Below are 27,502 nucleotides of genomic sequence, written 5' to 3' on the forward strand. Positions count from 1 at the left end.
CCCAGGCTAAGCCACTAACCAAAGAGAATACATGAGCTGGTCTGTAGCCCCCACTACATATGTAGCAGAGGACTGTCTTGTCTGGCCTCAGTGGGAAAGGATGTGCTTAAGCCTGTAGAAACTTGATGCTCCAGGGAAGGGAGATGCTAGGGGGATGAGGTGGGAGTGGGTGGGTGGGGAGCACCCTCTCAGAAGCAAAGGGGGGTACCAGGAAGGGGGGGGTAACATTTGGAATGTAAATAAATAAAATACTTAATAAAAACAAATAAAAAATATTGTTTTATGAACAAAAGTTTGTTTTATGGAGGAAAAAAGAGAGACTGGCTAAGTGCCAATGCCCAACACCAAAGTCAAAACAAATTTTATCTCTTTGTACAAAAGTAGCTACTTTGAAGCTAAAGCAGGGCCACTTTTATAATGGAAACTTTCTGAAGCAGCAGGTTGATGCAGAAAAGCAACTGTATATGAAATCCTGTCCAGTTTCCTATCTGTAGCCTTTTGAGAAACATTGTTTCTCAAACACAGATCTAATCCCAGCGCATCAGCGGTACCAAGAACCTGCCAGAAACACAGTTCGCAGGCCCCGCCCTGAAGTAGAAACTAAGGAACCCAGCAGCGCCATACAAGTCAGAATCTGGGCATGACTGACAGCCGAAGAGAAGGCTGCCGCTGGTCCCAGAAGAGAGACATCTTTCTGGTTTGGCTGAAGGGCATGTTATCTTTCCTTGCAGAAATGGAAGGAAAGAAATGGCTGATTATATGGAATTGGATTCTCCGGGGTTACAGAATATCAGTACCTGAGAGAAACATTTCCAGGCCACTGGAACTAACACTTGGCTAAAAATAATCTGTGAATCTTTAATACCATTTGCATATTTATTTGGTGTGATGGATGGTTGGTTGGCAGCCTCCCTGTTACCTTCTGAATTGGGCTCTATTTTTAGCCCATTGGGCCCAGTTAAGGTACCACTGACCATCTCCTGGGGAAGTGCCTCTCTTTTGAAAACCCCATTTCTACCTTGGTGACTTTGATTAAAAATTTTGCCTATAGAGAAAGTTAAATCAGACACCATAATTCCAGCATTCAAGAAGCTGAGGCAGGAGGATGGCAAGTTGGAAGCTAGTCTGGGCTATATAACCAGGTCCTGTCTGAAAAAAAATTAAGATTTAGTCAAATAACTTAATTAATTCACTTGATGAAATCAGAATTCCTTATACTGATGTTTTTTGAGACACTATGTCTTAATAACCAAGTGATTCCTCACACAGCAGAATTTCTAGGTTTCAAAAAGAAAATCATTCTTTAATGCACTGGTTCCTAACCTCTGGGTGGCAACGTCTTTGAGGGTGTATATAAAATATCCTGCATATTGAATATTTACATTATGATCATAACAGTAGCAAAATTACAGTTATGAAGTAGGAATGAAATAATTTTATGATTGTGGGTCCCTTCAACATGAGGGACTATATTAAACGGTTGCTGCATTAGGAAGGTTGAGAACCACTGCTCTAAAGGAAGATATGAGGGATTCCAACTTTCTTCCCTTAAATACTTTGATTTTGGTAGGCAAAAAAAAAAAAAAAATACCACCAACTAAAATAAACAGCAAGAAGAGAGAGTCCATTTAAAGGCTACACAGACTGGAATAGTTTCCACTTCAGATATCAGTAATTTAGACAAAGGACATAGCAGTTAATCCTTATTCCCTCATAAGGGTAATAAAATGAGTAAGACCCCAGTCTCCATTCAAGCTGGTACCATGCTCTGATAATATTAATAAAATGTGCAGTCTCTGGTTTCTATGCAGGGTGGATGTCAGTTAAACATCCATCCGCCCTCCCTCCCAGAAAGCTAATGCAATATTTCCTATAGCTTACAGAAGTATTAAACCCATGATGTTTCCATATAAAGCTCCTTTCTTACTACAGTCTTGTGGATGGAATTTCCATGGCTCCCACTTTGAGGCTCAGGGGATCCTCTTCCCTTGTTCTCTTCAGGAGCTGGACTAAAGGCATGCACCACTTCACCTGGCTAAGGGTGGCTTCCTCGCTTCAGTCACAGCTTTTAGATCTATCCAGAGCGCTCAGGAACGGATAGAGACTCCTGGCCAGTGACACCCTTCCCTCTACTGCTGAAGTCGGTATTGTGTGCCAGGTTACCCTGAGCCCCTCTCTGCCACTCACGGCTTCACGACACAGATCAAACAGAGAGCCAAGTTGCTCTCGATTTAGTGTTGCTGAGTCTTCTTCATGGTGCTCCTCCAGCACGAGGGCCCTCTTCACAAAGTTAGTGGGTGACCCGAGCAGAAACTCAAACTCCAAGGGACTGTGAAGCCTGAGGCAGAGCAATGAACTCCAGTTTCATCTCAGCCTCTCCACACTCCTTATCACGTGTATGGTTTAATCTCCTTTCTGACCCCTTTTTATATGAAAGAGAAACACATTCAATGCTAAGCAAACATGCGTCTGCAGGCCTCTTTTCTGACAGTCACAGGAAAAGCAGAATCTAACGACCAGGCATTCTGGGCTCAAGCAATTCTCCTCTCACGTTCCAACTGTGTAATTGTTTGGAATTTTCTCAACCTTCTCTGCGAGGAGAATCCTCCATTCTCTTTGTCCCAAGAGGACCAAATTCTGAGGCGTTAGGAAGCTTAGAAATGCTTCTGTGTCAGAGCGGATGTTATTTTGGACATAAAGCCCAAGCCTGAGACTGGAGAGATGGCTCAGTGGTTTAGAGCACTGGCTGCTCTTCCAGGGGGGGGGGTAGCAAAGCTGAGTTTGGTTTCTAGCACTTAAATCAGAGATTATAATCATGCATAACTCCAGTTCCAGGGAACCCAACACCCTCCTCTGGCCTCCAAGGGTACAAGGCAAACACATGGGGCACATATGTGCATGCACAGGTGAAACACTTAGACACATAAAGTAAAAATAAATAAATCTTAAATAAATAAAACCTGCGACTGGAATCCAAGATGCTCAGATGTAGTTTGGTCAGTATGACCTTGGCCTCTGTGGTCCCACTTGTGAAAGGAGAGGTCTCTCTGACTTGCTGGTCTCCAGCATCGACTCGTGCTGTCAAAGGCTTTCTAACTTTGGGTCATGTTGCTTTTCCTTTTCCTTTCTGGCTCTGATATGATAGGAACTGAAATTGCTCTCTACTTTGAAAGAAAAACTGAGGCACAGGGAAGGTCAATAGCATTTTGTTGTTTGTTTGTTTATTAACCAAAAAACATCTATCATCAACTCAATTAGAATCTGTAAATTTCAACCTGTCTTCTTGTATCTTAATAAATGATAGGCTTCCTCACCTCTGATGGGTGGATGATCAAACCCAAGTCCTCATTTCTCAGAACAGCCGCAGACATCATTTGCACATCCGAATTGTTTCTCTAATAACATGTCACTGGGCTGTCCTTTATCAATTCATCTAAATCTATGACCCTGAGCGCTCAGCCTCCTGAGACAGTGACCTTCACATGTTCTCTGTATGCCCCAAGGGACTGTGGGAAGTGTGCAGAAGGTGAGAGACTATGCAATCCAGGTCATTGATATTATGCTAGGAATAGGTGTCCGAGAGGGGGAAAACATCCCCTGTGTATCTCCAGGGAGCAGCACAGCGTCTGATTCTTATTTTCAGGCCAAGATTCTGAGCTGAAAATCCCTCTGGGAAAGACTATAGTGAACAGCGCAGAACAGGGCAAATTAGGTTACCTGCTTCTCTCAGCAGTGAGCTTAGCTTGTCCTGTCCTGCTGGAGCTGGGTTAGGGCTTGGACTGTCTAAAGCACTGACAGACGGACAGGAGTGTGGGACGAGAGGGCAAAGGAGAGATGGGCTAAGAAAGAACCAACGAGGGTAACCAAGGGTGGGGGACAAAGGGCATGCAGTGAAGCAGAGTGGCCCTCCGTCTCCAGAGACTGACCGCTGAGGAGCTGCCCTGCTCTGGCTCACAGAGGGTTCTGTGACTCTCAAGCTTGCCCTGTAAGCTGAACCAGTGAACCTCCAAGACACAGATGGTTTGTGCATATCCTCAGCTACCGTATGTAACCTCGAGGACTTCACTGCTTTTTCACTTTCAATATTTACCCACCTCTGGAAGGTTCTCAGAGCAAAGGAGATTCTAATCTAAGCATTACTAATATGGACTTAGCTGGCTTCAGGGGGAAACTATGAATAACAAATTCTCCTCTGTCGCTCCACAGAGGAGACTTCACTGGGTGGAACTGCGAACATCACCATCTTTAGTAAATTATTAAAACATACTCTTAGACAATATTTCCTTTTATGGAATTTCTCTTGCAGAGCCTCAATATATATCAAACAAAGTACATAAAAAAACAGGTTTCCGTGATGTTTGAAGTGTCAAATAAATTTAGAATTATGCTTGTATGACTATCTCAAACACAAAGAAATGATGTCTAAGAGTATTTTTCTTAGGTGCTTTTCTGCTCTCTATGATAAGTTTGAAGTTTTAAATTTGCTCTACCTGTGCTCTGTCTAAAGGGGTTGAAGCCTGGTGTCCACGGACGTGAGAAGTGGAGGGGGCCAGGAGCTCAAGGTCAGCCTCAGCTACATAGCAACTTCAAGTTTATCTTGGGCTACATGAGACCCTGTCTTTTCAAGTACTACAGGATAGATATACATATAGGAATAAATATCAAGCAAGATCCATTTTATTCTTTGATCTTCCCACATTTCTCCATTTTTTTTCAAAAAAAAAAAACCAGGCAGTTTTATATCAGAAAAAAATCATGAATTGATTAGCAAGATTGTTACCCTGAGGACAGAGCTCCACCAAGACACACTGAGGGTTGACAAACACTGAGGGAATTTGTTGTGGATGGAAAGTGGGCAGACGAACTTGTGCCATTCTCTTAAAACCCTAGAGAAAATGGATTCTCCTTAGCTTGGATTGCGTTGCCAATTGTGCTTGGGGAAAAAAAAAAACAACTTAACTATGAAAAACTATATTAAGATGTGAAAGAGACTGAATACTCTTTCTGAGGGATTCCTCTATGCTGAAAGAGTTATTGCTCATCCTGTCTGATGTCAAGGGGCTAGTGCTTGCTACCACCTCCTCATGTAGAAAACAGGAAAGTGGAAATCTGCTGAAGAGAGCGCCTGGAGCTTCCCCTTAGCAGTCAAGTGTCTCCTTTTCCTTAGCCATTTAAAATGCACAGGAAGGTTGGCAACGGAATAAAATTTTAACATTTTCCATCACTAATAGAGAATTTTCGTCAAGTAATACTGATTGACAGAAACAAATGACATTAAAAGAGCCATTAAAGCAGAAAAATCTCCCTGATGCACAGACGACTTTGTGGTCCCATGTGTTTGTGGGTTGACCCAACAGTTACAGCTCACCACTCTAAGTATATGTTCACGGAATTCAAGATGAGACATTCGTCCCACTAATGAAGTGCCTTTAGCATTAACAACAACATAGCTCCAATAGTGTTCTATATTTGCTCTTTGAATGTTGGTTCTGATAGGGGTGCCCAGTTTTGACTTTGCCGAATGACACAGTCATTTACACATGTGTAGATTAGAAGTCACAGCTATCCTGGGATACATGCACCCCATGAATCATGCATTGGGCATGGCTACATCTTAATGTATGTAAAGGCTTGAGGCCATGACTAGGGCTTTAAGGAAACTAACATCCCATCCGAGAAAAGAAAGAGGAGACCCACCTCGCAGCGATGCGGTGCAGTCTTTCGAGATACAAGGTTCAGAGTAAACAGTAAATCTGTCCATGCTACGTGACACCACACCAGGCAACAGAACAGAAAGAATCTAGGAAGGAGACAGGCTTGTTGACACCTGCCTCCCTTCAACAAAAGGGGACACTGAATTTCTGGCTTTTAATACTTATCCAGGACATAGAGTGGCCCATCAGTTGGTAATCTGCTCGCTAATGCTGTGTTGTATGTCTCCAGTGTGAGTCTCAGAGGAGAAAAACCATGAGAGCAGTTCCTTTGAGTTTACAATGCACTGTGAAAGACATGCTAGCACGTATCTGTAATCCTGAACACTTGAGAGGCTGAAGCAGGAGGGGAAGGGGCCTACTGTGAATTCCTGTCTATCAAGGGCTCCGTAGTATGAGGACACCCTAGGACTCTGTCTAAACCAGAAAGAAGCTGGACACGGTAGCATGGTCTTGTAAACCCAGCATTTGGGAGGTTAGAATAGGAGGATTGCTGTGAATTTGAGGCCAGCCTAAGCTATAAAGGGAGGATCTATTTGAAAGCAGACAAACAAAACCCCAATAGATTAACAAGCACCAGGCAGAGCCGACTCTGGCACAGCAGACACGGGCTTCCACAGGCCTACCTTGAACTCCTTCTCTATGTTGGCTAGCTTGGCCAGCTCATTGCTGAGCTCCAGTGCTGTGAGCACGGGGTCCTCACTGGACAGCGACAAGTATGCTGGGCTGGCCAGTCCCTTGTAGGCATTGATCCTAGACCTTGAGTGGCTGAAGGCGTCAAGCCTTTGTTTCTCAGCGCAGTCAGAGCAGCGACAGAAGTAGTCGTGTGGCCTCTCGATGCGTGCACCCTTGAGTAGCAGCAGGTGCACCACCTCGTACTTATGGCAGTGTGCAGCCAGGATGATGGGCGTGATGTCAGGCGAGAAGCGTGTGCCATCCTCGTCGTAAGCATAGAAGTCATCATCTCGCAGTTCTTGCTCGCAAGGGCTGAGGGTAAGGCGCCGGCTGGCTGCAAAGCCTGGGTGGCCCAGGATGGCCTCCACGATGCGCACATAGCCCTTGCTGATGGCTAGCAGCAGCGCATCACCGATCCGCGCCAGGTTCTCCTTCTTCAGCAGCAGCTCGGTCACCTCCAGATGCTCATTGCCTACAGCCAGCTGCAGCGCGTTCTGGCCCATGTAGTCCACGCAGTTGACATTGAGCGTGCGAGACTCCTCCAGCATCTTGCGCACCACAGGGATGTTGCCGTACTCCGCAGCATCCAGGAAGCGCTCCTCCTCAGCTGTGAGGCTGGGCCCACGAGCACCGAACATGAAGGCCGGGCCACGCACTGCCTGGCGCCGGCCCTTGTCACGCATCCCCGCAGTGCGCCACCTGGATGGGCTGCCCTCCGACGACCTGATCAGTGGGGCGACAAAACAACGTGGGGCTTTGAGGCCTATAGTTTTCTCCCCCAGTAGACCCAGCTGCAGACCTGAGGCCAGGTAAATTGCTAAGACCAATCAAAATTATCCCTCATCTAACACAGGCTGCCTGAGCCTCAGGGAGGAGCCCATGGCCCTTCCCAAATGCAGATTCCATTCATTCTGCCTTCACTTAGAAAAATAACGAAATAATTTTCATGCACCTATCCCTCTCTGGTAAAAAACAACAAAGCAAAGCAAAACACAACAAAACAAAACAAAATAAAACGAAAACAAAACACCACCACTGCCGCTAATGATACCCTTGGTGTCCTGCAACGCCAGCCTGGTCCTGCTGTGTAGCCTAGCGACAGAGCACTTGGCCAGAGAATGTGTCAGGACCTGGATTCAACCTCTACTACCACAGAAAGAAAAACAGTCCTGAAAATAGTGTCTAGTGAACACTCAGCATCCAAGCCCCAGGCTGGTGTACTAAATAGAGGTTAATTTTTGTCAACTATCAGGATAGAAGTCTCAAGTTATTGCACTTTAAACCCAAATATACATATAGCCCAGAATTCAGGCTGAGTAAGCCTTGGCTTTAAGTTTTTCTCTTAAGGGGAAACCTTCTCCCACTGAAGCTTGCTATGTATGTATGTATGTATTTATTTATTTATTTATACATATAGGATTCATCTTTGCAATGACCCCGACAACATTCACCAAATATAAAATCCAAGCATTAATCTAGATTTACTTTATCGAGAACAACTCCTTTTATAATAAGGGTTGCTTAGGTACTTAAATTACACATTTGCCATTTGAACAGAAGGACAGGACTCGACTCCGGTTCAGGATGATCACTAGTGCTACTTTGTGAATGCCGCCACAGGCATGGCTCCTAGAGCTACAACACCATGGTCTAAAATCCTACAAGCAGCCGCACCAGCTGAGATTCAACTGCAGCAAAGTCACGTCAGAAAAGGATGTGTGCAGCAACTTCAATCTACATCTTAATTTTAATAAGTCTGGGGAAATGAGAAGTTACAGCCCAGAGGGTACTCAGCTCACTCCTGCTAACCTGAGCACTCAGAAGGCCAAGATCATGTCTCCTCAAAGACAAAACAAAACAAACAAACAAACAAAAACTGAAACAAACAAACAAAACCACCATTACCACCACCAAATAATAATAATAGTAATAGTAATAATAATAATAATAATAATAATAATGCCAGGTTTGGTAGCATAGGCCTCTCAGCTACTGGCGAATTCTAAAGCAGGAGGACTTGGATGTTCGAGGCCAGTCAGGGCAGTTTTGCCTCAAAACTAAAACTGAAGCAAGGTCCAAAGATACAGAGGAGCTGTAAAGTGTTGTCTAGCATGCACGCCGCCACATCGCCCTGGTTTCAACCCCCAGTGCTGCAAAAATAGTAAATAAAGTGAAAAGTTCCAGACCTTGTATGAGTTTATAAATAAAGGCTTTTGCAAATATTCCAAGTCTTTGAAAAACATTGCAAAATAAATTACATAATTTAAACATTGTGGTTATCTGTATCAGCTCAATGATTGATACGTTTTAGTGGCCAAATGTACAAATATTATACAAATCTGTATCTTTAACTTTACCCGGTTCTGAGATTTTTTTTTTCTTCTGATTCAAATGCTTGATAACTTTTTTTTTTTTAAATCTGTAGAACTTTTTTTTTTTTTGAGCTATATGAAAAGGTACCAGTTAAGCCTTTTTTCCACATTACTGGCTTTTGAAGCAAATAAAGCAAACTTAAAAGTGAATGGCTGGGAAACCGGTTGCTTTATATCTGTGTCAGAAGCGTCCCTGCCACTGAAAAATGTGTTCACAGAGCCAGGGTTTGAAAATTCACTAGAGAGGACACCAGCCTCCCTGGGGGGCTGGCTAAATGAAGGAGCTTCCCCAGCAGAGGAAGTGGGGGTGCCAGCACCTAGCTCTCCTCAGCTCTGTAGGCTCCAGACCCAGAGAGCAACACAGGAGCCCAGCTGAGAGCAGGCAGTGGCTGCAAGCAGACCTGGATTCACTGGAGAGGAAAACCAGAGATGCCTCGTAAAGGTGTTAATGTATCCCAGCACAGATCACACTTCTGGGACATCCCACTTCAACTGCTTGGCTGGTGTGGAAAGGTCAACAATTGTACTTGAGAAAAAAAAATGACAAGATATTCTCAGCTGCCGTTTCCCGGAAGCTCTGGGGCATAGGATTGAAGAACAGGGGAAGGGACTTCTGCCTCGCACTGGTATCCTTGTGTACAGTTGGAAGAGCTGTATGCATAGTTTAGAATTTATAAATATTTGTGTGCTTTAACCATGCCATTGACAATTACTTTAAGATACAGGTATCTCTGGTGCATGGTATGTAGGGTGGTAGAGGAGACAAGTGAGGTGTTCAGGCTGGTCGATGGTTTTCAGATAGGTACAAAGCAGAAAGCTGCAATCATTCGCTGAAAAGTATAGAAGAGAATGTCAAACTCCATCACAAGGACTCTAGGAAAATCTTATATTACTGAGGATGATTTATTGGTATTAACGATATTCATTTCATTGTGTCTGTTAACTTACTGTTGAGTTATAAGCTAGGCTTTGAACGACTAGAATTTCCATGTTGCTTAAAAGACCTTGTTTCTGCCATTGATAATTTGTTGATACTGTCTAAGGCTAACAGAATATATAACCAGAGTATGCCTACAGAACTCCAACATTTGTGGAGTGAATTATTATTGAAGTATCAACATATGACTTGCCTACAAAGAAACTGTTATAAAGAACCTTACAATTTTTGCCAAGAGACTGACTTGAGAATAATAGGAAATGACTATTTTATGAACTTTCTCTTGGTATTTCTTAGCATTTTTATAGTTTTTGCTCTTAAAAAAAAAACAAAAACAACTGTGTCTCTGTCAATCATGAACAATCTCTCTCAATCTAGAACAGCCTGAGCTGTTCTAGAACTCACTGTGTAGTTCAGGTTGGCCCTGAATCCATGGTTATCTGCCTGCCTTACTCTCCCTGTTACTGGAATTACAGGCATGAGTTGTACGTGGTAGGATACAAAGCTCAAGAACACACACACCATCATGTGGTTGCCCAGTGTTTGCTGTTCTGTTATTTGATAAGAGCAGCTAAAATCTACTCATCAGTCAAGAATGTCATTTACCATACAATCTTATTACCAAGAGTCCTTGTGTTACAAAATGTATATCTTAGTATTTCAAAAGTTTTATTAATATTTTTTCCAGAACCGTTATCGCCACACTGTATACCGGAGCTAAATTGTTTGATTTTAGTACTGTGGTGGTTCGAATGAGAACGGTCCCTATAGGATCAAATGTTTGAATGCATGGTTAGTGGAACTGTTTGGGAAGGACTAGGAAGTAAACCTTGCTAGAGTATGTGTGGCCTTGTTGGAGGAGATGTGTCACTGGGGACTTGTATTTGAGGTTTTGAAAGCCCATACCACACCCACACCCACACAACTGCTGCCTATGGATCAAGATGCTAAGCTCTTTGCTACTGCTCCAGCCAAGCCTTCTTCTAAGCTGCCACAGTCCCCACCATGATGATCATGAATTAACCCTCTGAAAGCAAGTCCCCAGTTAAACACTCTTTTTTGTTTATTTGTTTGTTTGTTTTTTGAGACAGGGTTTCTCTGTATAGCCTGGGCTGTCCTGGAACTCATTTTGTAGACCAGGCCGGCCTTGAACTCAGAAATCCGCCTGCCTCTGCCTCCCGAGTGCTGGGATTAAAGGCGTGCACCACCAAGCCCGGCTAAACACTCTTTTATAAGAATTGCCCTTGGTCATGGTGTCTCTTCACAGCAATAGAATAGTGACCAACATAACAGCATCTCAAGTGTGAGGCAGGTCTCCCAATAAAAACAAACTCAAAGCAAAGTGCCTTATGGTGTCACTTGAAGATAAAAGAGATGAGAGAGTGCTGTGCTAGTCATGACTCATAGAAGGAGCACCCTCTGACCTTTTCTACAGAGAAGAAATGGGCAGAGAAGTCGGCCCCAGTGGGTAAACAGGTCTCCAGTGTCAGATGCCCTTGTCATGTTACTTCCAGCCTTTGAAATAAGGAAGGAAGACGCCAAACTCTGAGAATGTTAACAGAATATATTTTTAGGTTTTCCCCGCTCTTCTGACCCTCACCCAGTGGTTGTACACAGCCAGCACTGGGAGGGCACTCTAAAGGGACTCCATTCTCACAAAAGCACACAGTAGTGCTGACTGATCTGCAAGGCTGTGTTTAGGCTCCTTCACTAGTGATGCAGTGGACAACCAGAGACTTTCACTACTACAGACTGAACTCTCTCCCTCCCAGTTTTGCCCCTGGGCCCATGGGAGGGTGTGTGGGGAAAGCAGCTGTCTATTCGCAAGCCAGGAAGAGTTCCCACAAGAACCTGCCCATGTCAGCAACTGGACCTCAGGATTCCAGGCTCTAATACAGTTAACAGCAGATGTCTGTCAAAGTCTACAGGGTCTTATTGGCACAGCCAGAATTGAATAAGACACTGCATTTGTTTAAAGATTTTTTTTTAATGCTTCTTGGGATCTTTGTATTTGTACAAACATCTAAGCAGATGAAAATTTCTTCTGGGAACTATTTTTATACAGCCATTGGGAACTTCTGCTGCACTCCACTGAGAGGCAAAAATACAAGCAACACTCCCTAGCTGCCATAACTTTCCACGGAGTCATCTGACCTCCGTAATAGCGTTTCTACGACTGTGACTGAGTTCTATCTGAAGTGTGTGCTAAAATGCAGATTCCCAATCTTACTCCAGAGGAACTGATTCTACCTCTCCTCGGGTGGGACCCTGCAATATGCATTTTAAATGAATACCACTGGCAATTTCTGTGTATGCTAAAATACAGGAGTCTGTACCATAAACCTGCAAGACTACTCTGCATCAATGCCCCTGGGTTACTGGGCTTTTCAGCACTTGTCACACCGGCCCTAACAGAAGTAAAGTTGAAACGATGTGTTTGAGTGGCAAAGAACAAGGAACCTACAACCCGACATCCATTTCGTTTCTTTTATTGTTGTTCTTACTGTTTAAAATCGGGTCTCCGTAAGGTTTCTGCCAGAGCAGTCTACAGAGCGCCTTTACCTTTGACCGTTTAATGACACATTTTTGCTTTATCAAGAAGTGAAGCTTTTAAACGGGTTGCTGAATAAGGCAGCTGAAGATATTGCCTGTTATTGCATCCATTAGGCCTTTTATGAGGATTCAAGTGCTAAGGCCAAGCGACTATTGTGTATGGAGCCTCTTTATGCGTGAACTTTGTCTTCTTATGCTCCCTGTATTTTAAAGACTATTCAAGTTATTTACATTTGAAAGCAGTATATTAACAAACACCTCTTAAGTGCCATTACTGCACACATTCTGGAGGAGCGAGATCACTTCTTACTTATCTTTATCCGCGGAGCACATCCCAGTGCCTGAGGAGATGAGATGCTTGCTAAGTGTCTGCAATGGAGCTCACCTGTCTTCCCATGTGACCTAAGGTTCCCTGTACAACCATCCATCTTGCTACTCTGAAATACCCAAATCAAACCAGCATTCCTAATGCATATCTCAAAGTACCAGTTAGCCTGGGAAACCTCCAAGGCACCAACAGTCACAAGGTCCTGGTGCGTCCCTTTAGGGATGTCCTCACGCTCAGTCTGTCTCTCCATCCTTGGCTGTACCACCCTCAGGGATTTCTTAGATCACCCACTGGGCGTCACAGCAGCTTTGGAGGGAAGAGGAGGTGAGCGAAGCAGGTCAGCCTTACTGAGCATCTGAGACCCATGCTGGGTTTCCAAGGTACCATCAGTCTTCATTCTCCCCAACCATTCTATTTGGTGTTTCCTGGGACCTCCAATCCTCTTTACGCCCGCCCGCAGTCACTCCCAGAATGGCGTCTGTCAAAGATAACTGGTTTATCAAGCCACCTTTTCATAGTCCCCTTCTGAGTTAATATTCCTTTACCTCACCTTCAGGAATGTCCACAGCTCCCTGTGCCAGCCTAGCCAAACTTGCTTTCAAATCTCTCCTTCTCCATCCTGTCGCTGTGCAACCCCTTTCCTCCTATACTACCAAGGCTATTTTCTAAAGACATGTTAAGAAACTTTTCTTATTTTATGTTTCCAAATGCAGGGTTTTTGCCCTTGTTGAGTGAGTGCCTACGGGACAATGAGTGTGCCACATAGAAAACGATCAAGGAAACATGCTGGGCTCCTAAGTAGGACTTAGGAGAAGAACTTGAGGAAAGAGACAGTGTTCTTGGCTAGATCTTCTCATTTCCCTTATCTATGCATTCTGCAGGACCCTCACCACAGAATGATCTCATCGCATGCCACAGCAGAGAAGATCAAAGAGACTGACAGGAATCACGAGTGACATGTGGATTCAGGAGGGTCAGGATGGGTGGGGGTTCCTCCCAGGTTCCATAGAGAGGGTGGTGCACAGTGGGAGCTTTCTCCCACCACTCCTGACTCCCATGCGGTATGCACTGAAAGATGAGAGCCAATGAGCCTGCATCAAAGTCAGGATGATGTGTCAAGAGACAGAGGATGCTGCAGACACCAGGGATGTCAGCAATATTCCAACAGAGAGGGAGCACTTTTTCCTTACAAAGCAAATCAGCCAAGATTAAGTTCCTTCCACCAGAAAGAAACACCCAAGTGAGTACTGAACGTGGCCCAGAGATCAGAAAGAGTCAAAGGATATCAACACTCACAACAGCGTCTCAGCATTGGAAATAAAAGCCCATTGCCACAATAACAACCAAACTAGCAACAGAAGATGCTTCATTTAAAAGGGGAGGGCATAGCTTTCATCTATCTAAGGATATCTGGTGGGGGTTCCCAGAGACAGAAAAGTCTACCCCTGGTGTCCACACGAGAGGAGGGGAAGAGATGACTTCCTGGAGTATTGAAAATCATCCAAAGAACATTTTCACTCTAGCATCCAACAGCTAAACGAGGCCAACTTTCCAGCATCCTCCATGCTTGCTCACATACGGGGTGCAGAAGGGCCAGGCAGGTCTGGACCTCTCCAGAGACTGGAAGGAGACTTGGGAAGTAAAAGCACTTATGCTCTGGCTCAGAATACAGAAAGACACTGCCCTAGTTGGCCAGATTCCTGCGTGATATAGAGCAAATCTCTCCCTGTCAGCTCATGTAACTGCTTAATTGCTTAATTAACTCAATTGCTTAATTTATTGATTGCTTAATTCACTTGCTGAATAAATATCTGTTTAGTAAGCAATGAAAACAAAACAAAACAACCTTAAAACTTATTTACGCCACATACTGGATATTGGGTTATTTTGTCTCTTCAGCTGGTTGAAGACACAAGGCAAAGCTCTGCTCATCTAAGCTGTTGAGTGACTTCTTGTCTCTCTTATACCAGCTTCTGGAATGTTCCTCCTGTTGTTGCTTCCATTCCTAAACATCTTAATTCAGCCATTCATCAATTTAGATTCTTTCTCCTGCCATAGTCCAGCTCACATTGTATCTTTTTTTTAAAGCTTTTTTTTTTTATTATTCACCATTGCACTCTTCAGACACACCAGAAGTGGGCATCAGACCCCATTGCAGATGGCTGTGAGCCACCATGTGGTCACTGGGAATTGAACTCAGAACCTCTGGAAGAGTAGTCAGTGCTCTTAACCACGGAGCCATTTCTCTAGCCCCTTACATTGTATCTTAAGATAGAGGGTGAAGCCTCTGTGATCAGCAAGATCTGTTCATTCTGAGATGTGAGATGAGACCTTTTCAGCAATGGCTCTTGACCACCTGAGTCTGAACCTCTGTAATATGGATAACTTCATAAACTGAGATGACTTTATTTCCTCCTTGATTTCTGTCTCTTGGCTCATTCTCTTGGGTGGCACGTGTGTCCTCATGTTTGATAGAGAGAGTGTGTTTGACACTTATTTTCAACTTCTTATGTCATCTCTAGAGACCTAGAATGGTCCAGTGAATATTCAACACTACACAATATTCAACAATCAACACAAAAACGCATCATGAAGCAGTCACTATGCTGTTTGTGGTACTGGAGACAGTGGTGTGGGAAGCTGAAGGCTCTGACAAAGGGACTAAATAAACATCAGCAATGAAATAGCAAGAAACAGATGACCTGGAGTCCTCCTAGCAAGCAGTGCCTGTCAATCAATTTAGCCACTGCTGGAATATCTAACATATTTTTTCCAGCATGCCTATATATTTGGAGAAGAAGAGAAGAAAGAGCTCAACAGAGCTACCCCAAACTTGTATCTCATAATAAGTGATTGTGGAGGGGAAGAAGTTCAGTGGGGCCACTCCTAAGAGTGTATCAGTACCACTACATGTGAGTCTACATGTACCTACACACATCAGACATCACAGCCCATCAACACTGTGACAACCAGACCAGCAATAGACGATTCTTCATTTAACAAAGGACAGAGATTCCCTTGTAGTGCTGGAGAGGTGGCTCAGCAGGTGAAAGTGCCTGCTGACAAGTTGACAAGTTTGAGTCTCTGAACTCATGTAGTGAAGGAAGAGAACTGGCTCTGGTAAGTTGCTTTCTAGCCTCCATAGCCCCTCCTTGCCAAATACATAAATGTTACAAAAAAATCCCCATGCCACAAAATTAAGATGTAGCAATTTCTACACTTACCAGGCCTGAAAGATAGCTGGGTCTCTATAGTGGTGGGTCTTCAAGCCTCTGCTGGTCTGAATTACAACAGATTTTTTGACATGGTCTTACTGTGTAACCCTGGCTGGTCTAGAGCTCATGATATAGACCTGGCTGGTTTTGAAGTAACATAGACCTACCTGCCTTTAACTCCCAAGCACTGGGATTAAAGGTGCACATACCATCATACCTGGTCTACAAACAGAATTAGTAGTATATAATAAGCCTGTTAGGTATATGTTAACTGTAAAGGACAAGAAGCTATTAAATAGTGGAGGGGGAAGCTCAGGTCTCCTGCCTACACTTCCCTTTCATCTTTTGAAAGCACGATGTTGTTATTCATCCAGACTCTTTTTTTTTTTTTTTTTTGGCTTTTTGAGACAGGGTTTCTCTGTGTAGCCCTGGCTGTCCTGGAACTCACTCTGTGGACCAGGCTGGCCTCGAACTCAGAAATCCACCTACCTCTGCATCCAGACTCTTGGCAGCTAAAACTACACAAAGCAAAAAGAAACGGAGTAGTTTGCTATTACCTCCAAAGCTCACAGGGATCAGAAGAGGAAGCTTCAGCCACCTCCAGCTTGATTCTTGGGGATATTTCTCAAATCTGTATGCTCATGAAAGCGTCAGGCAACACATTCTAGAACGTACATTATCTGTTTTCTGGAATGCATCTGTGCCTAAGGCCATTAAACCAACCTTTGTAATACTGTGTGTCTGTCCATTTTCATGCCTGTCTCAAGGATTCGGTAACTTCCTGCAGAGCACAGACTGTCCCTATGCCCATATGCCTGGCTGTCACATACTATGGAGAGTACCTGCTGATATATGGGTGCACACATGGCACTAGTACTAACTGCTACATCTGAGGACTCTAGGAACAGAGAATTTGCCCTCAGACCAAAGCATGCCCTTAGTTACATATTACAGCATGTGCAGGTAATAGTTACTTTTCAATAAAAGGATATAATAAACACATCAATGAAAATTAATAATCAATCATAAAGGCATATAAACCACCACTCTCTCAACCAACTTTTCAATTTTAGATTTCTGCTTAATTACATCTGATCCTTAGATACACACCCCAACCCAGAAGTATTTGCAAGTTAGATGCCTTTTGATTTTGATCTTACATTAATTACGTCTTACTAGGAAAATCTGAGGGTAAATAGATTAAGAATTTCTCATGATTAATTAATAATTTAGACTTCCTTATAAAATAAATTTATTTTCAGGATAGCATTTGAGACAGATTCAAGATAATAAAGGAAAAATTCTTATGAATTCAGTATAAATGGAATAGGAATGGAGACAAAATGAACTCAAACGACAAAAATCTACTGACCAAAGAGACTCTCATATTTGGCTACTTAAATATTAATTGTCACCAATTAATTCTGCATGCCTAGTCTACTATTTTATGAGAAGCAGAGAGACCTGGCTTTCTCTCATGACTGCCCATGTCCAAAGCCTGAAGCCTAACATTCTCAGATGTCTGTTTCAGTCTATCTCATCAGCCTGCACCCTGTGCTTCATCAGAGAGTTCAAATCACCATCTTTATTTGATGAAATACATCTAGAGATGCAAAATTGGAGCAAAAAAAATCATTGAGGTCAAGGTCTCAACAGGATGTACATCGGGTGGCATTTAAAAATCATTAAAACCCCTCTAGAACTCTTTGAATGCAGCGTCTTGAATGTTTGAATGCAGAAGGTAGGGGAGGATTCTCTAGATATCTTGTTTGTTGGTTGGTTTGTTTTGTTTTTGAGACATAGTATTTCCTATGTACCGCAGCTTCAAACTCACAGTGATTCTCCTGCCTCCACCTCCTGAGTGCTGACATTCCGTGTGTAAGTCACTATGCCAACCTTAGTTTTCTCTTAATAGAATTTCTAACTGGGTAACTGTAGTTAAACATCCCTGACCTAGATGCTAAATTAAAGGCAGAGTGCTATAAAGAGACCTAATTATTCTCCTAATGGCACTGCTGGGTCCCTTCTGTACAAGCGTGAAGTTAGCCACCCCAGTCCACCCATCAGCCGCTCTGTGAAAGGCCAGACTCCCAGGTGTTCACCCTGTGCTGACACTGGTTGGACACCCCCCCCCACACACACACACACTTACAGTAACACTGTCATATGCTAAGGGCAATATGAAGTTGGCTGAGAAGCCAGAGCCTTCTCCTCAGATGCTTGTGCAGGCCTCAATCCCCATGCAAGGTGTTTATGCTCCCTGAAGAGCCAGGATGGTGCAGGAGTTCTGCCAACAGTTTTCCTTCCCCAACACATTTCCCATGTTGTTTTATTGTCTAACTGTAAACCAGGTTATGGTTTCTGGGAAAGTTTAATGGCTAAGAATAACTTTAATTACGAGAGGAGAGAATGAAACACTTGCTGTGCCATCACAGGAATGAAAATCCCTACATCCCCATCCTCAGAGGATGGGCAGAGTAGGGATGGGACCCACCGCCTCTGTGGTACTAGGGTAAGGGATGGCAGTAACTCTTGGCAGGGTCTTTCGTTTGGAGAGGTCCTCTTCACTCCTTTGCCCTGGCTGCAATCCTCCTATCACCTTACAAACGTTCTTAGGTCCATCTGCCATCCGCAGCTGAGTGGCGATGATGACTTAATTGAATCTCATAAATGAGTTGATGCTAATTAATAGTTTCGTATATTGCTCTTCCCTGGAGTAAATGTATTTTAAAATGTCTCTGAAAAAGAGATAAATCTGTTAACTAAAGGAGGCCACGGCACAAACAGCACAGCCTGGGAACCTATTTCAGATGACCTGGGACCGCTGTGACTTAGGTATCTAGTTGTGGCTTCAGTCTCTTAATTTGTGAAAGAAGGCAAGGGACAAGGTTTCCATCTCAAACACGAGTCTCCTCTTTAGAATCCTCTGTGTTGTGCAGTTCTGAGATGGGAGGGGATGGATGGTTGGGAGTCCTATATCACTGTGAAAATGATCATTTACCTGCTTGCTTAAAATCGTCAGCCAAACTATTGCAGATGCCAACAAGATTTTGCTGACAGGACCCCGATATAGCTGTCTCCTGTGAGGCTATGCCAGTGCCTGGCAAATACAGAAGTGGATGCTCACAGTCATCTATTGGATGGAACACAGGGCCCCAAAGGAGGAGCTAGAGAAAGTACCCAAGGAGCTAAAGGGATCTGCAACCCTATAGGAGAAACAACAATATGAACTAACCAGTACACCCAGAGCTCCCTGGGACTAAACTGCCAATCAAAGAAAACACATGGAGGGACTCATGTCTCTAGCTGCATACGTAACAGAGGATGGCCTAGTCTGTTATCAATGGGAGGAAAGGCCCTTGGTCTTGCAAAGATTCTATGCCCCAGTATAGGGGAATGCAGGGGCCAGGAAGCAGGAGTGAGGGGTTGGGGAGCAGGGAGAGGAGGGAGGAGATACAGGATTTTTGGAGAGGAAACTAGGAAAGGGGATAGCATTTGAAATGTAAATGAAGAAAATGTCTAATAAAAATATATTTAGAAAATCATCAGTCAAGACTATAAACATTTTTCATTCTTCAGTCTCAGTTCTGTTTTAAATGATACCATCAACATGCAAATAAACAAAACACAACCACAGAGATGTTTGGTTTCAGGCAAAGAACTTCCTTATCCCCCTTCTCTCCAAAATTCCTCTGTGGTCAGGAAAATACAGAATATTAATGCTAAACCCAGAGAAAAAACAAGAGACATTTGTACTCCAAGCCAAGATATATGAAGATGGTAAGGAGAGAGGTCAGACGACAGCTCATTACTTAGACAAAAAGCAGGTGTCCAGACAGAGCACGGCAGGGAGTAGGTAGGTCTGCTCTGTCCACTGGCAGAGAAGGTTTGGAAGCTAAGGAAACTAAAACTCAGGCTGTATCTTAAAGCGAGTGACTTGCTGAAGTCTACATCAGGAGTAGGAAGAAGTGCTCCTGCAGACCCTGAACCCCAACGTAATCAAATGACAGCCCTTCCACTCTTCCGTAAGAGAGAGAATATGGCCTCTCGGGAGACACAGAAACAGACAACCTTATGGGGTATTCCAGAGCAGACATCAACCATCAGGAATTTCGGCTCACTTTTACAACAGTAACAGGAATTTTATAATTTTCTAGTCCTCCCCTAAGTAATATAATTTTTTAAAAAGGTACCCCAAATAAGAAAAATATTCTATACAAAGGGAACATGCCTTAAAAAAATAAAAAAGAAAAGAAAAGAAGAGAAGAGAAAAGAGAAGAAAAGAGGAACATGTCTAAGAAAAGAGGTCTTAGAAATAAAAGGTATTTTATTTATTTATCTATCTATCTGTTTATTTATTAATTTATTCAAGGCCTGGGGATGGAGCTTGGTGCAAATGCATGTCCTTAGCATGCACAGGACCCTCAGTTTATTCCCCAGATCCCATACCTGGGATTTCTCATGAAGCATAATGTAAAAGATAAGTTTAGAAAGGCAGAAAAGAAGAGATAGAAAAACTAGATTGCTCTAAGAAATCTAATGTTTAAATCAGCAGGGTTTCTCAAGAGACGGAAGATTGAAAAGGGTGTTTAAGAAATTTGGCAAGGACAAAAGAAACATTTCAGGAAGTAGTGCAAGAAAATATCCCAGAACAAAGGGACACCAACTCCAGGTCAAGGGTGTCACCAAGTATTCTGTTCAGCAGTAAAAACAGCCCCCATCCCCCAATGCACAGCCCCAGAAGAGAATGGATAAAGGGACCATTCTAAAAGCTTCCTAAGGAAAGAAAAGCTTAGAGGCCACATACAAAGTCTGAGAACCCTAGAAGGGATATTTTCAGGAACACATTCTGTAGAAAAATTAGCTAAAGAACCAAAACCCAAATGTGACAAATAGTTATTTCAAGGAAACTACATAACTGTAAAAGAAACGTAGCATTATTAGACTATTTGTTAGCCCTAAGTAATATGGTTGCAGGGTTAAATAATGAAGGTCTTAAGATGTTGTCCAGAAATTGTAACAAATCATGTTGTGGAAGATGAGGGGAGAATAAGAAGTATATGTGAACAAAAAGTCTCAAGATTTCTGATGGTCCCTCAATGATATGTGTATCCAAGTGTCATTACACGATGGAGCTGAAAGCGGGGTGGAGAAACAGAGTGGGCAGGAGAAGATGAGGGCTGACGGAGCAATTGGGATCTGCTGCTCATAGAAGGGTTAGGGTTCTAGCATCCAAAGCTATGTTTGTGTACTGCCTTGACACTGTATAAAAATAATTTGAAACAAACTAACACAATGACAGTTCTGTATCCCACAAGATGAAATTGTGCCCCTGGGGCATGAATCTGATGATATAATGAAAAGTGTCAAATTACTAAGGATCTCGAGTTCTGTGCCACTTTGTGCTTTGCTTGAAAGTTAAACAAGGAATTTTCCTTGCAAGGAAATCTGCCTCTTCCTTTATAACACCAGTCAGATCTTTCCTGCCAGTCTAGAGAGATTCAGCAGTCACTTGAGAACTGAGTTCTCCTCCAGTGGTGGAAAGGAGGTGTTACTTACAATCTGATATCTAAACACACCCATATGATGGGTCCTTATCCCATAACCAAACTAAACCCCAGAAACCTATATTCAACTAGGCAGCTCAGGATCTGAAACACTGTGTCCTCAGACTACCCTTTCAAACAGCTGAGTATTAAGAGCTGACTGTGCCTTGCTTAGTAACTTTTGGAAATTATGTTGCTATGTGTGGCGATTTCCTCATTTGTCAATGACAGTGACAAACCCTGTTCTATGGAGCTGTGATTCAACCAGAGTGTACATAAACAGAAACTGTTGATTTCATTATAACTAACGGTTGGCACAGAGCTCTCTTTTCTAGAAGTCTGCCCCTGTTAAACAAAGCATTCTGAGAATTATAATACCTTTGCCGGTATTCGTTCACATATACCAGGATTGACTTGCCTTTACAGTAGATGCACAAATGTCGGTTGTCTCTAGTTTTTGCCACAATTGTGTCAATTTTCCATTTTCCTGAAATTCTCTAGGCAGCCCAGAGTAAGCACCACCCTGCCCTCGCTCCTCTTCCCCCTCCTTTCTGTCAAAACACTTTCCTCTCAAGGATTCCTCTGTTTTTCTTGAATGGTCCTTTGGACAATCTAATGTGAGCATACAATGCCTCAACAAGTCCACCAGACAGCAAGGTCTCGCCTTCTCCCGAATTCCAGCCTGGAATTTCCATCTCCTGGTGGACACCATAATGAGAATCACCTGATGACTCAGAATCTTCTCAAGACCCTTTTCCTCTCTACAATGGCCTCAATAGTCCTGGTTAGAATACCCGACTCTCCCTAATCCAGCTTCTTTTAAAAACTAGTCATGCAAAGTACACTAAAAACCAACCAACCAACCAACCAACCAAACAAACCCAATCCCATAGATTCCATTTGCATGTTCTCTTTCCCAGTCTTCTCCTATCTCAAGCTCAGCCCTGACAGCTACAGCAGCCTCCCAATCGGTTCCTTTCTATTCTGTCAACTGCCACTTCAGTGCATACTACACAGAGAGACTTCGATCACATGGAGTCTGCTTTTAAACAACCAAAGGCTCCCTACTGCCATATCTTGACACATAAGACCTTCACACAGATGTCCAGAATGACAAGGCCTCCAAACCCACCACTCTCCTCCTCACAACCTATGTTCCAACCAGACTCAGCTGCCATGGTTCTGAAACATACCTGGCATTTTGAGGGATGGAGCGTGAAATAATTAGCCACTTTGTGTCATCCTAAGAATCCTTCCAGCCCATATTGGTTTCTTTAATTTCTTCACAAACAAATAACCTCGTCTCCTGCTGTCCTTGTCTCCTCACAGCTCTATTTTCATACTATTTTTTTTTATTAATACTCATTTTCTTCAAATTGATAGCATCATTGTCCAGGTCCGGTATCTCTGTCGCTTTCCCTCACAGACGGAAGCTTTGTTCCTTGTCTTTGTGGTTGTTGTACCATGCCTGCACTTTGCACACATCTCCTTGAGAATTGTCTTTGAGCTGGAACTCATGAGAACACACTTCTAGACCTTTCCATATTTATCAGATATACTTAATAAATCAAAACTTCCTGAATGAGTTTCTCTTTGAGGATGCTATTTGGTGCAAGCAATAGAGATAGAATTGCTTTGTTTGAGTCAATGGTTGAGTCAAGAGTCCTATCCAAGGATGGAGGCATCTCATGTGTGACTTAACAGAGGGCATTCTTCCCTCTTCAGCTTATTCAGATTCCCAAGTGAAAGTCTGGAACATGGACCAAACAAATACGCAACAGAATGTGTGTGTGCACGTGTATGCATGTGGTATGTGGTGTGTGTGTGTGTCTGTGTGTGTCTCTGTTTGTGTGCATACTCATGTTTACTTCTGTTACTAAACTAGAAGAGGGATTAGGAGTGGACAAGAAGAAATCTTCATCCAAGAGGGAAATATAGTAATGAAATACATCCAGTATGTAGAGGGGAAAGCGAGGGGAAGGAAGAAAAGCAGAGGAGAGGGCAGCACAGGAGAGAGTAGTGGGAGAGGAAAGGATGGTAAAGAAGGTAAGATACTATGAGGAAGCACATTACTTGTAAGCTAACCTACAACATTGGTGACAGGACTTTGAAAGAAAGTGGGTCCTATTCTTAGGATTCTACTGAGTATTAAGCTCAGCTGTGCCACTGCAGTTATGAATGTGACCCTGGGCTGGCTCTGCTAAGTTGTTGACTGGCTATGCCACTCTGACTCCAAGGCTGTTCTGAACAGTGATGCAGAGACATCGTGGCTTTCCCCTATTCAACACCATAGGAGGAACGGAACACTACTCTCTGCTGCAGGTAGCAAGACAGCTTCTGATGTCACCAAGTGTCAAATAAATGGAAAGGGAGGGACCAGCCCTCTGACTTTAAAACTAAAGACCACACACTTGTTGCATGGTGTAAAGTCAGCAGATGTGGCAGAGGAGTGACCTCAGCAGTCAGGTAGTGAGCCTCTGGTAGAACTTACTTCCGGGCTTTGTGTAACTGACTTCAAACTTCAGAAGGGAGAGCCATAATTTCGAATCTACCTTACTTCCACAGATTATTAAGTTCCCTATGTACCAGTTATTTAAGGTAATAGAAGAATGTCATAAAAATCAAGAAACTATACAAGTTCATAAAACCCAATTTATGGGTTTTATGGAAACAGAAATAAAGTGGATAGTTTGAAACTTTAGAGGGTGGAAGTGAGCCGACAGGGATGTAATCCCAAAGGATGAGCCTTCTTTCCATTTCCTGGGCCATTTCCATGTCCATTCACAGTCTCTGACTTCCTCCCGGGTGGTTAGCAGATTTTAAATCAGGACCCTTCTGGAATGATTGCTGATTATGTTCCCTGCCAGCCTGTTAAGTCCAGTCTGGCCTGGCCTGAGTTCTCCACCGGTCCAACCTCCCCAAGCCACGGACCCTGCAGCAGACAGACTTTGGGCAGCAGGCGGCGCTGCAGAGCCCGTCCCCGCGACAGGAAAGCCACAAGCCCACTGGCCGAGGAGCCACGACCGAAATGGGTCCCCATATCCCAACCCCTTCCTCTCAGGACATTCTTTTCCCGCACGCGCAGCGCATCGCCGAGGGAAGTAGAGCAGTGCTCTCTGCATCTTTGCCTCTGGAAGCGGGCCCGGCGCTGTATTGTTCGAATGAACAGGTTCTTTTCTCAATCCTTTGGTTGCTAACTGCTACTTTTGCAGAGGAAAAGAGAAACAGAGACGTGGAGAAGGAAAAAGTCAGAACTGGAGGGAAGAGGGGAGAGTCACCGGCCCTGCGCCTTCTGGGACCCATCGTCCAAGTTGGCCCTAAGAGACCGACTGTCAGAGCCACTGCCCTCGGGTTTGGGTGTGAGCACGCACACCGTCAGGGAAGCTTTCATCTCACTCAGTGCACCCCGCACAGCACTGTGCCCCGCTAAGCCCCGCTGAGCCCTGTCCTCCACCCCGGCGAGCTGGAGAGGCATAGGGGGACCAGCCGCAGGTCCTGTGCACACAAAACGGTCCACGACCTCCGGGTAGCTCCGGGTTCCAGTCCCAAATCCTAGCCCGGGTGGCCTCGTTCTCTCTCCCCGAGCCCCGCCGTCGGTGATGGTCCATGGGCAGTGCATGCATGCACGTGAGCCCGGCCCGGCCCGGCTTAGCGCCGCGCTTAGCCAGTCCGGATGCCGAGCCTGGTCCCACCCGCCCCGCTCGGCCGCGCTCCGGTACTCACGCGTCGGGCCCCGGGGACGGCGGCGCGCGCGGGCAGGGCGGCTCCAGCCCGCCGTTGACGCCCCTCCAGCCCCGGCGGCGGCGCTGCGACTCGCCTCCCTCGGCCTCGCCATCCTCCTCCTCCGGAGCGGGCAAGGTCACCCTCGCGGGCTCCCGGCACTTCTTGACCTTGGTGGACATAGCGGCCAAGCTCCCTGCCGCCCGCAGTCAGCAGCCCAGCTGCCCCAGGTCAAGCACCGGGGCCGCGGCGCTGGGGACGCCCGGGCCGAGCGCGCGACCTGCAGCGGAGCTTGGGGTCCGCGGCCGCGCTGCCGGCTGTGCGCGGTCTGCCGGCCCGACAGCATCGCGGCGAGACGGCGCGGTTTCCCTGCGAGGAGAGGGAGGAGGGGGGAGGGAGGAGGGATGGGAGGAGGGGAGACCAGTCCCTCGCAGACAGCGCTGTGCAGGAATCAGACAAACCAGCAGGTGGGGAGCTGAGAAACAGCAGAAACTTCCCTCCACCCTCCTTTTTACCAGAGACCCAGAACCCTCATGCATCTGTAGACACAAGTGTCCTAGGAAAGGAAATGGAATACTCGACTTGTTAGGTTTTTTTAATGCACGCTCAGCTATCTAAATTTTTCAAAGCAAAGCATTGCTAGTTTCCCATTGTCAGGCTTAGCAGAATCCACAGGGGTTTAAGTGCGGTTCCTGGGTCCCTGTGCCTCACAGCCAGTCAATTTCTAAACGTGTGGGATGCTAACTCGAGTTCTGTACTTTTCAAGAAGCGTTTTTCAAGGAAGAAAATTGTTCGTTCATTCGTTCGTTCGTTCGTTCGTTTGTTTGTTTGTTTGTTTCTGAGACAAGTTCTCATTCTGTGGCCCAGGATGGCATGGAAGTCAGCATCTGGCACAGAATGGCCCACACCTCACAGCAATCCTTCCGTTTCGGCCTCCATAAATTACAGCAGCAGGTGCACATATGTGTGCTGGGGTGTGAGAGACCAGAGGTCAAACTCTGCTATTCTTCCTTAGGGTCATCCACCTTGGGTTTTTTGTTTGTTTGTTTTGTTTTTGTTTTTTTTGAGACAGAAGCTTTTTCTGGAACCTTGGGCTCCTGGATTAGACTAGACTTGGTTGTGGGCCAGCAAGCCACAAATCTGTCTATCTCTACCTCCCCAGCTTGTGTCAACACAGAAGACTTTAAAGAGGGTGCAGGGAATGGAACTTGCCCCTCCTCCATTATTTTTAAAACTTAAAGGAATGCACTTTGAAATTCAGGGCCACTCAAATTTCAGGGATGAAGAGTTACAGAGTATGATCAATGAGAATTGTAGGGAGCAGAGAACCGAGGTGTTGTTAGTTTAATCACATCTGTTTATGCAGGAGGCTAGGAATGGAACCCAGAGCCACGGGCCTATGTGCCTCTCTCTCTGAGCTATTCACCAGCATGCATGATAAACGAGTGAATCACACACACACACACACACAACCACACACACACACACACACACACACACACACACACTGTAAGCAGGTTCTGGGAAAGCTCCACTCAGACCCAAACAGTATTCAAGACTTTCTGTCAGGCAGATGCCTTCTACAAGGCATACTGGGAAAATCACAGAAATACCAGCTGAGCTCGGTTAAAACAAGGGAGGTTAGTTCGCTTCTAGCGTTATTTAGTGGCTACTGTGCTTCATGGAGAAATGGTTCTTTCCGAACTCAAGACACAAAAGTACGGAACTGTGGATCCCTTTCACTTAGCTCTTCAAACACACATAAAGTTCTGTGGACTCCTTGCACTGGCAGTATGCAAGCAAAGGTTTAAGGAAGCAGTGGCGTTTAGTTTGATCCCTGCTTCGGGAAGATGGGAACGTTTGGAAATTGCTTCATGTGTTACTTCATAGGAAAGTGTTAATTTCCACAGCTGAGTTACCAGATCCCCTTTGATTCCATCTTTGAAAAGACTTCACAGAAGACCTCCTGTGCACTTCAGTAGCTCTACCTCCAGCCAGGCTCTCGTGGTCCTCCCGGCTTCTGTAGCATACCTCTTCCCTAAGATGGAGATTTTGTTCAAACAAAGTCTGATCATGACCGTTCTCTATTAAAACAAGCAAACAAAGCAAGCAAGCAAGCAAACAAACAAACAAACAAAACCCCACTGGTGACTCCTGCTTTCATTTTAAAAATCCAAATCTGGCATGTGTCTTAGGGTTTTACTGCTGTGAACAGGCACCATGACCAAGGCAACTCTTACAAGGATAACGTTTAATTGGGGCTGGCTTACAGGTTCAGAGGTTCAGTTCATTATCATCAAGGCAGGAGCATGGCAGCATCCAGGCAGGCATGGTGCAGGAGGAACTGAGAGTTCTACATCTTCATCTGAAGGCAGCCAGCAGAATACTGGCTTCCAGGCAGCTAGGATGAGGGTCTTATAGCCCACACCCACAGTGACACACCCA

At 44.6% G+C, this 27,502-nt stretch overlaps 1 protein-coding gene across 3 annotated transcripts in view; it reads right to left on the reverse strand.

Annotated features, from left to right (window-relative positions):
• Window positions 1-25,427, reverse strand: part of Trpc3 (transient receptor potential cation channel subfamily C member 3) — a 67,056-nt gene extending 41,629 nt beyond the window's left edge. The window contains exons 1-2 of one of the 3 annotated variants that reach the window (XM_021157739.1): window positions 25,061-25,427; window positions 6,338-7,109 (exon numbers count right to left, since the gene is read on the reverse strand). In XM_021157739.1, the coding sequence (XP_021013398.1) occupies window positions 6,338-7,109; window positions 25,061-25,239 (951 nt within the window). In that variant the 5' untranslated portion in view covers window positions 25,240-25,427. The remainder of the gene's footprint in view (window positions 1-6,337; window positions 7,110-25,060) is intronic. The other 2 variants (XM_029475633.1, XM_029475632.1) reach the window with 2 other exon arrangements.
• Between the last annotated feature and the right edge of the window lie 2,075 nt (window positions 25,428-27,502).

This window comes from Mus caroli, chromosome 3, assembly GCF_900094665.2.
Source record: "Mus caroli chromosome 3, CAROLI_EIJ_v1.1, whole genome shotgun sequence".
Taxonomy (NCBI): domain Eukaryota; kingdom Metazoa; phylum Chordata; class Mammalia; order Rodentia; family Muridae; genus Mus; species Mus caroli.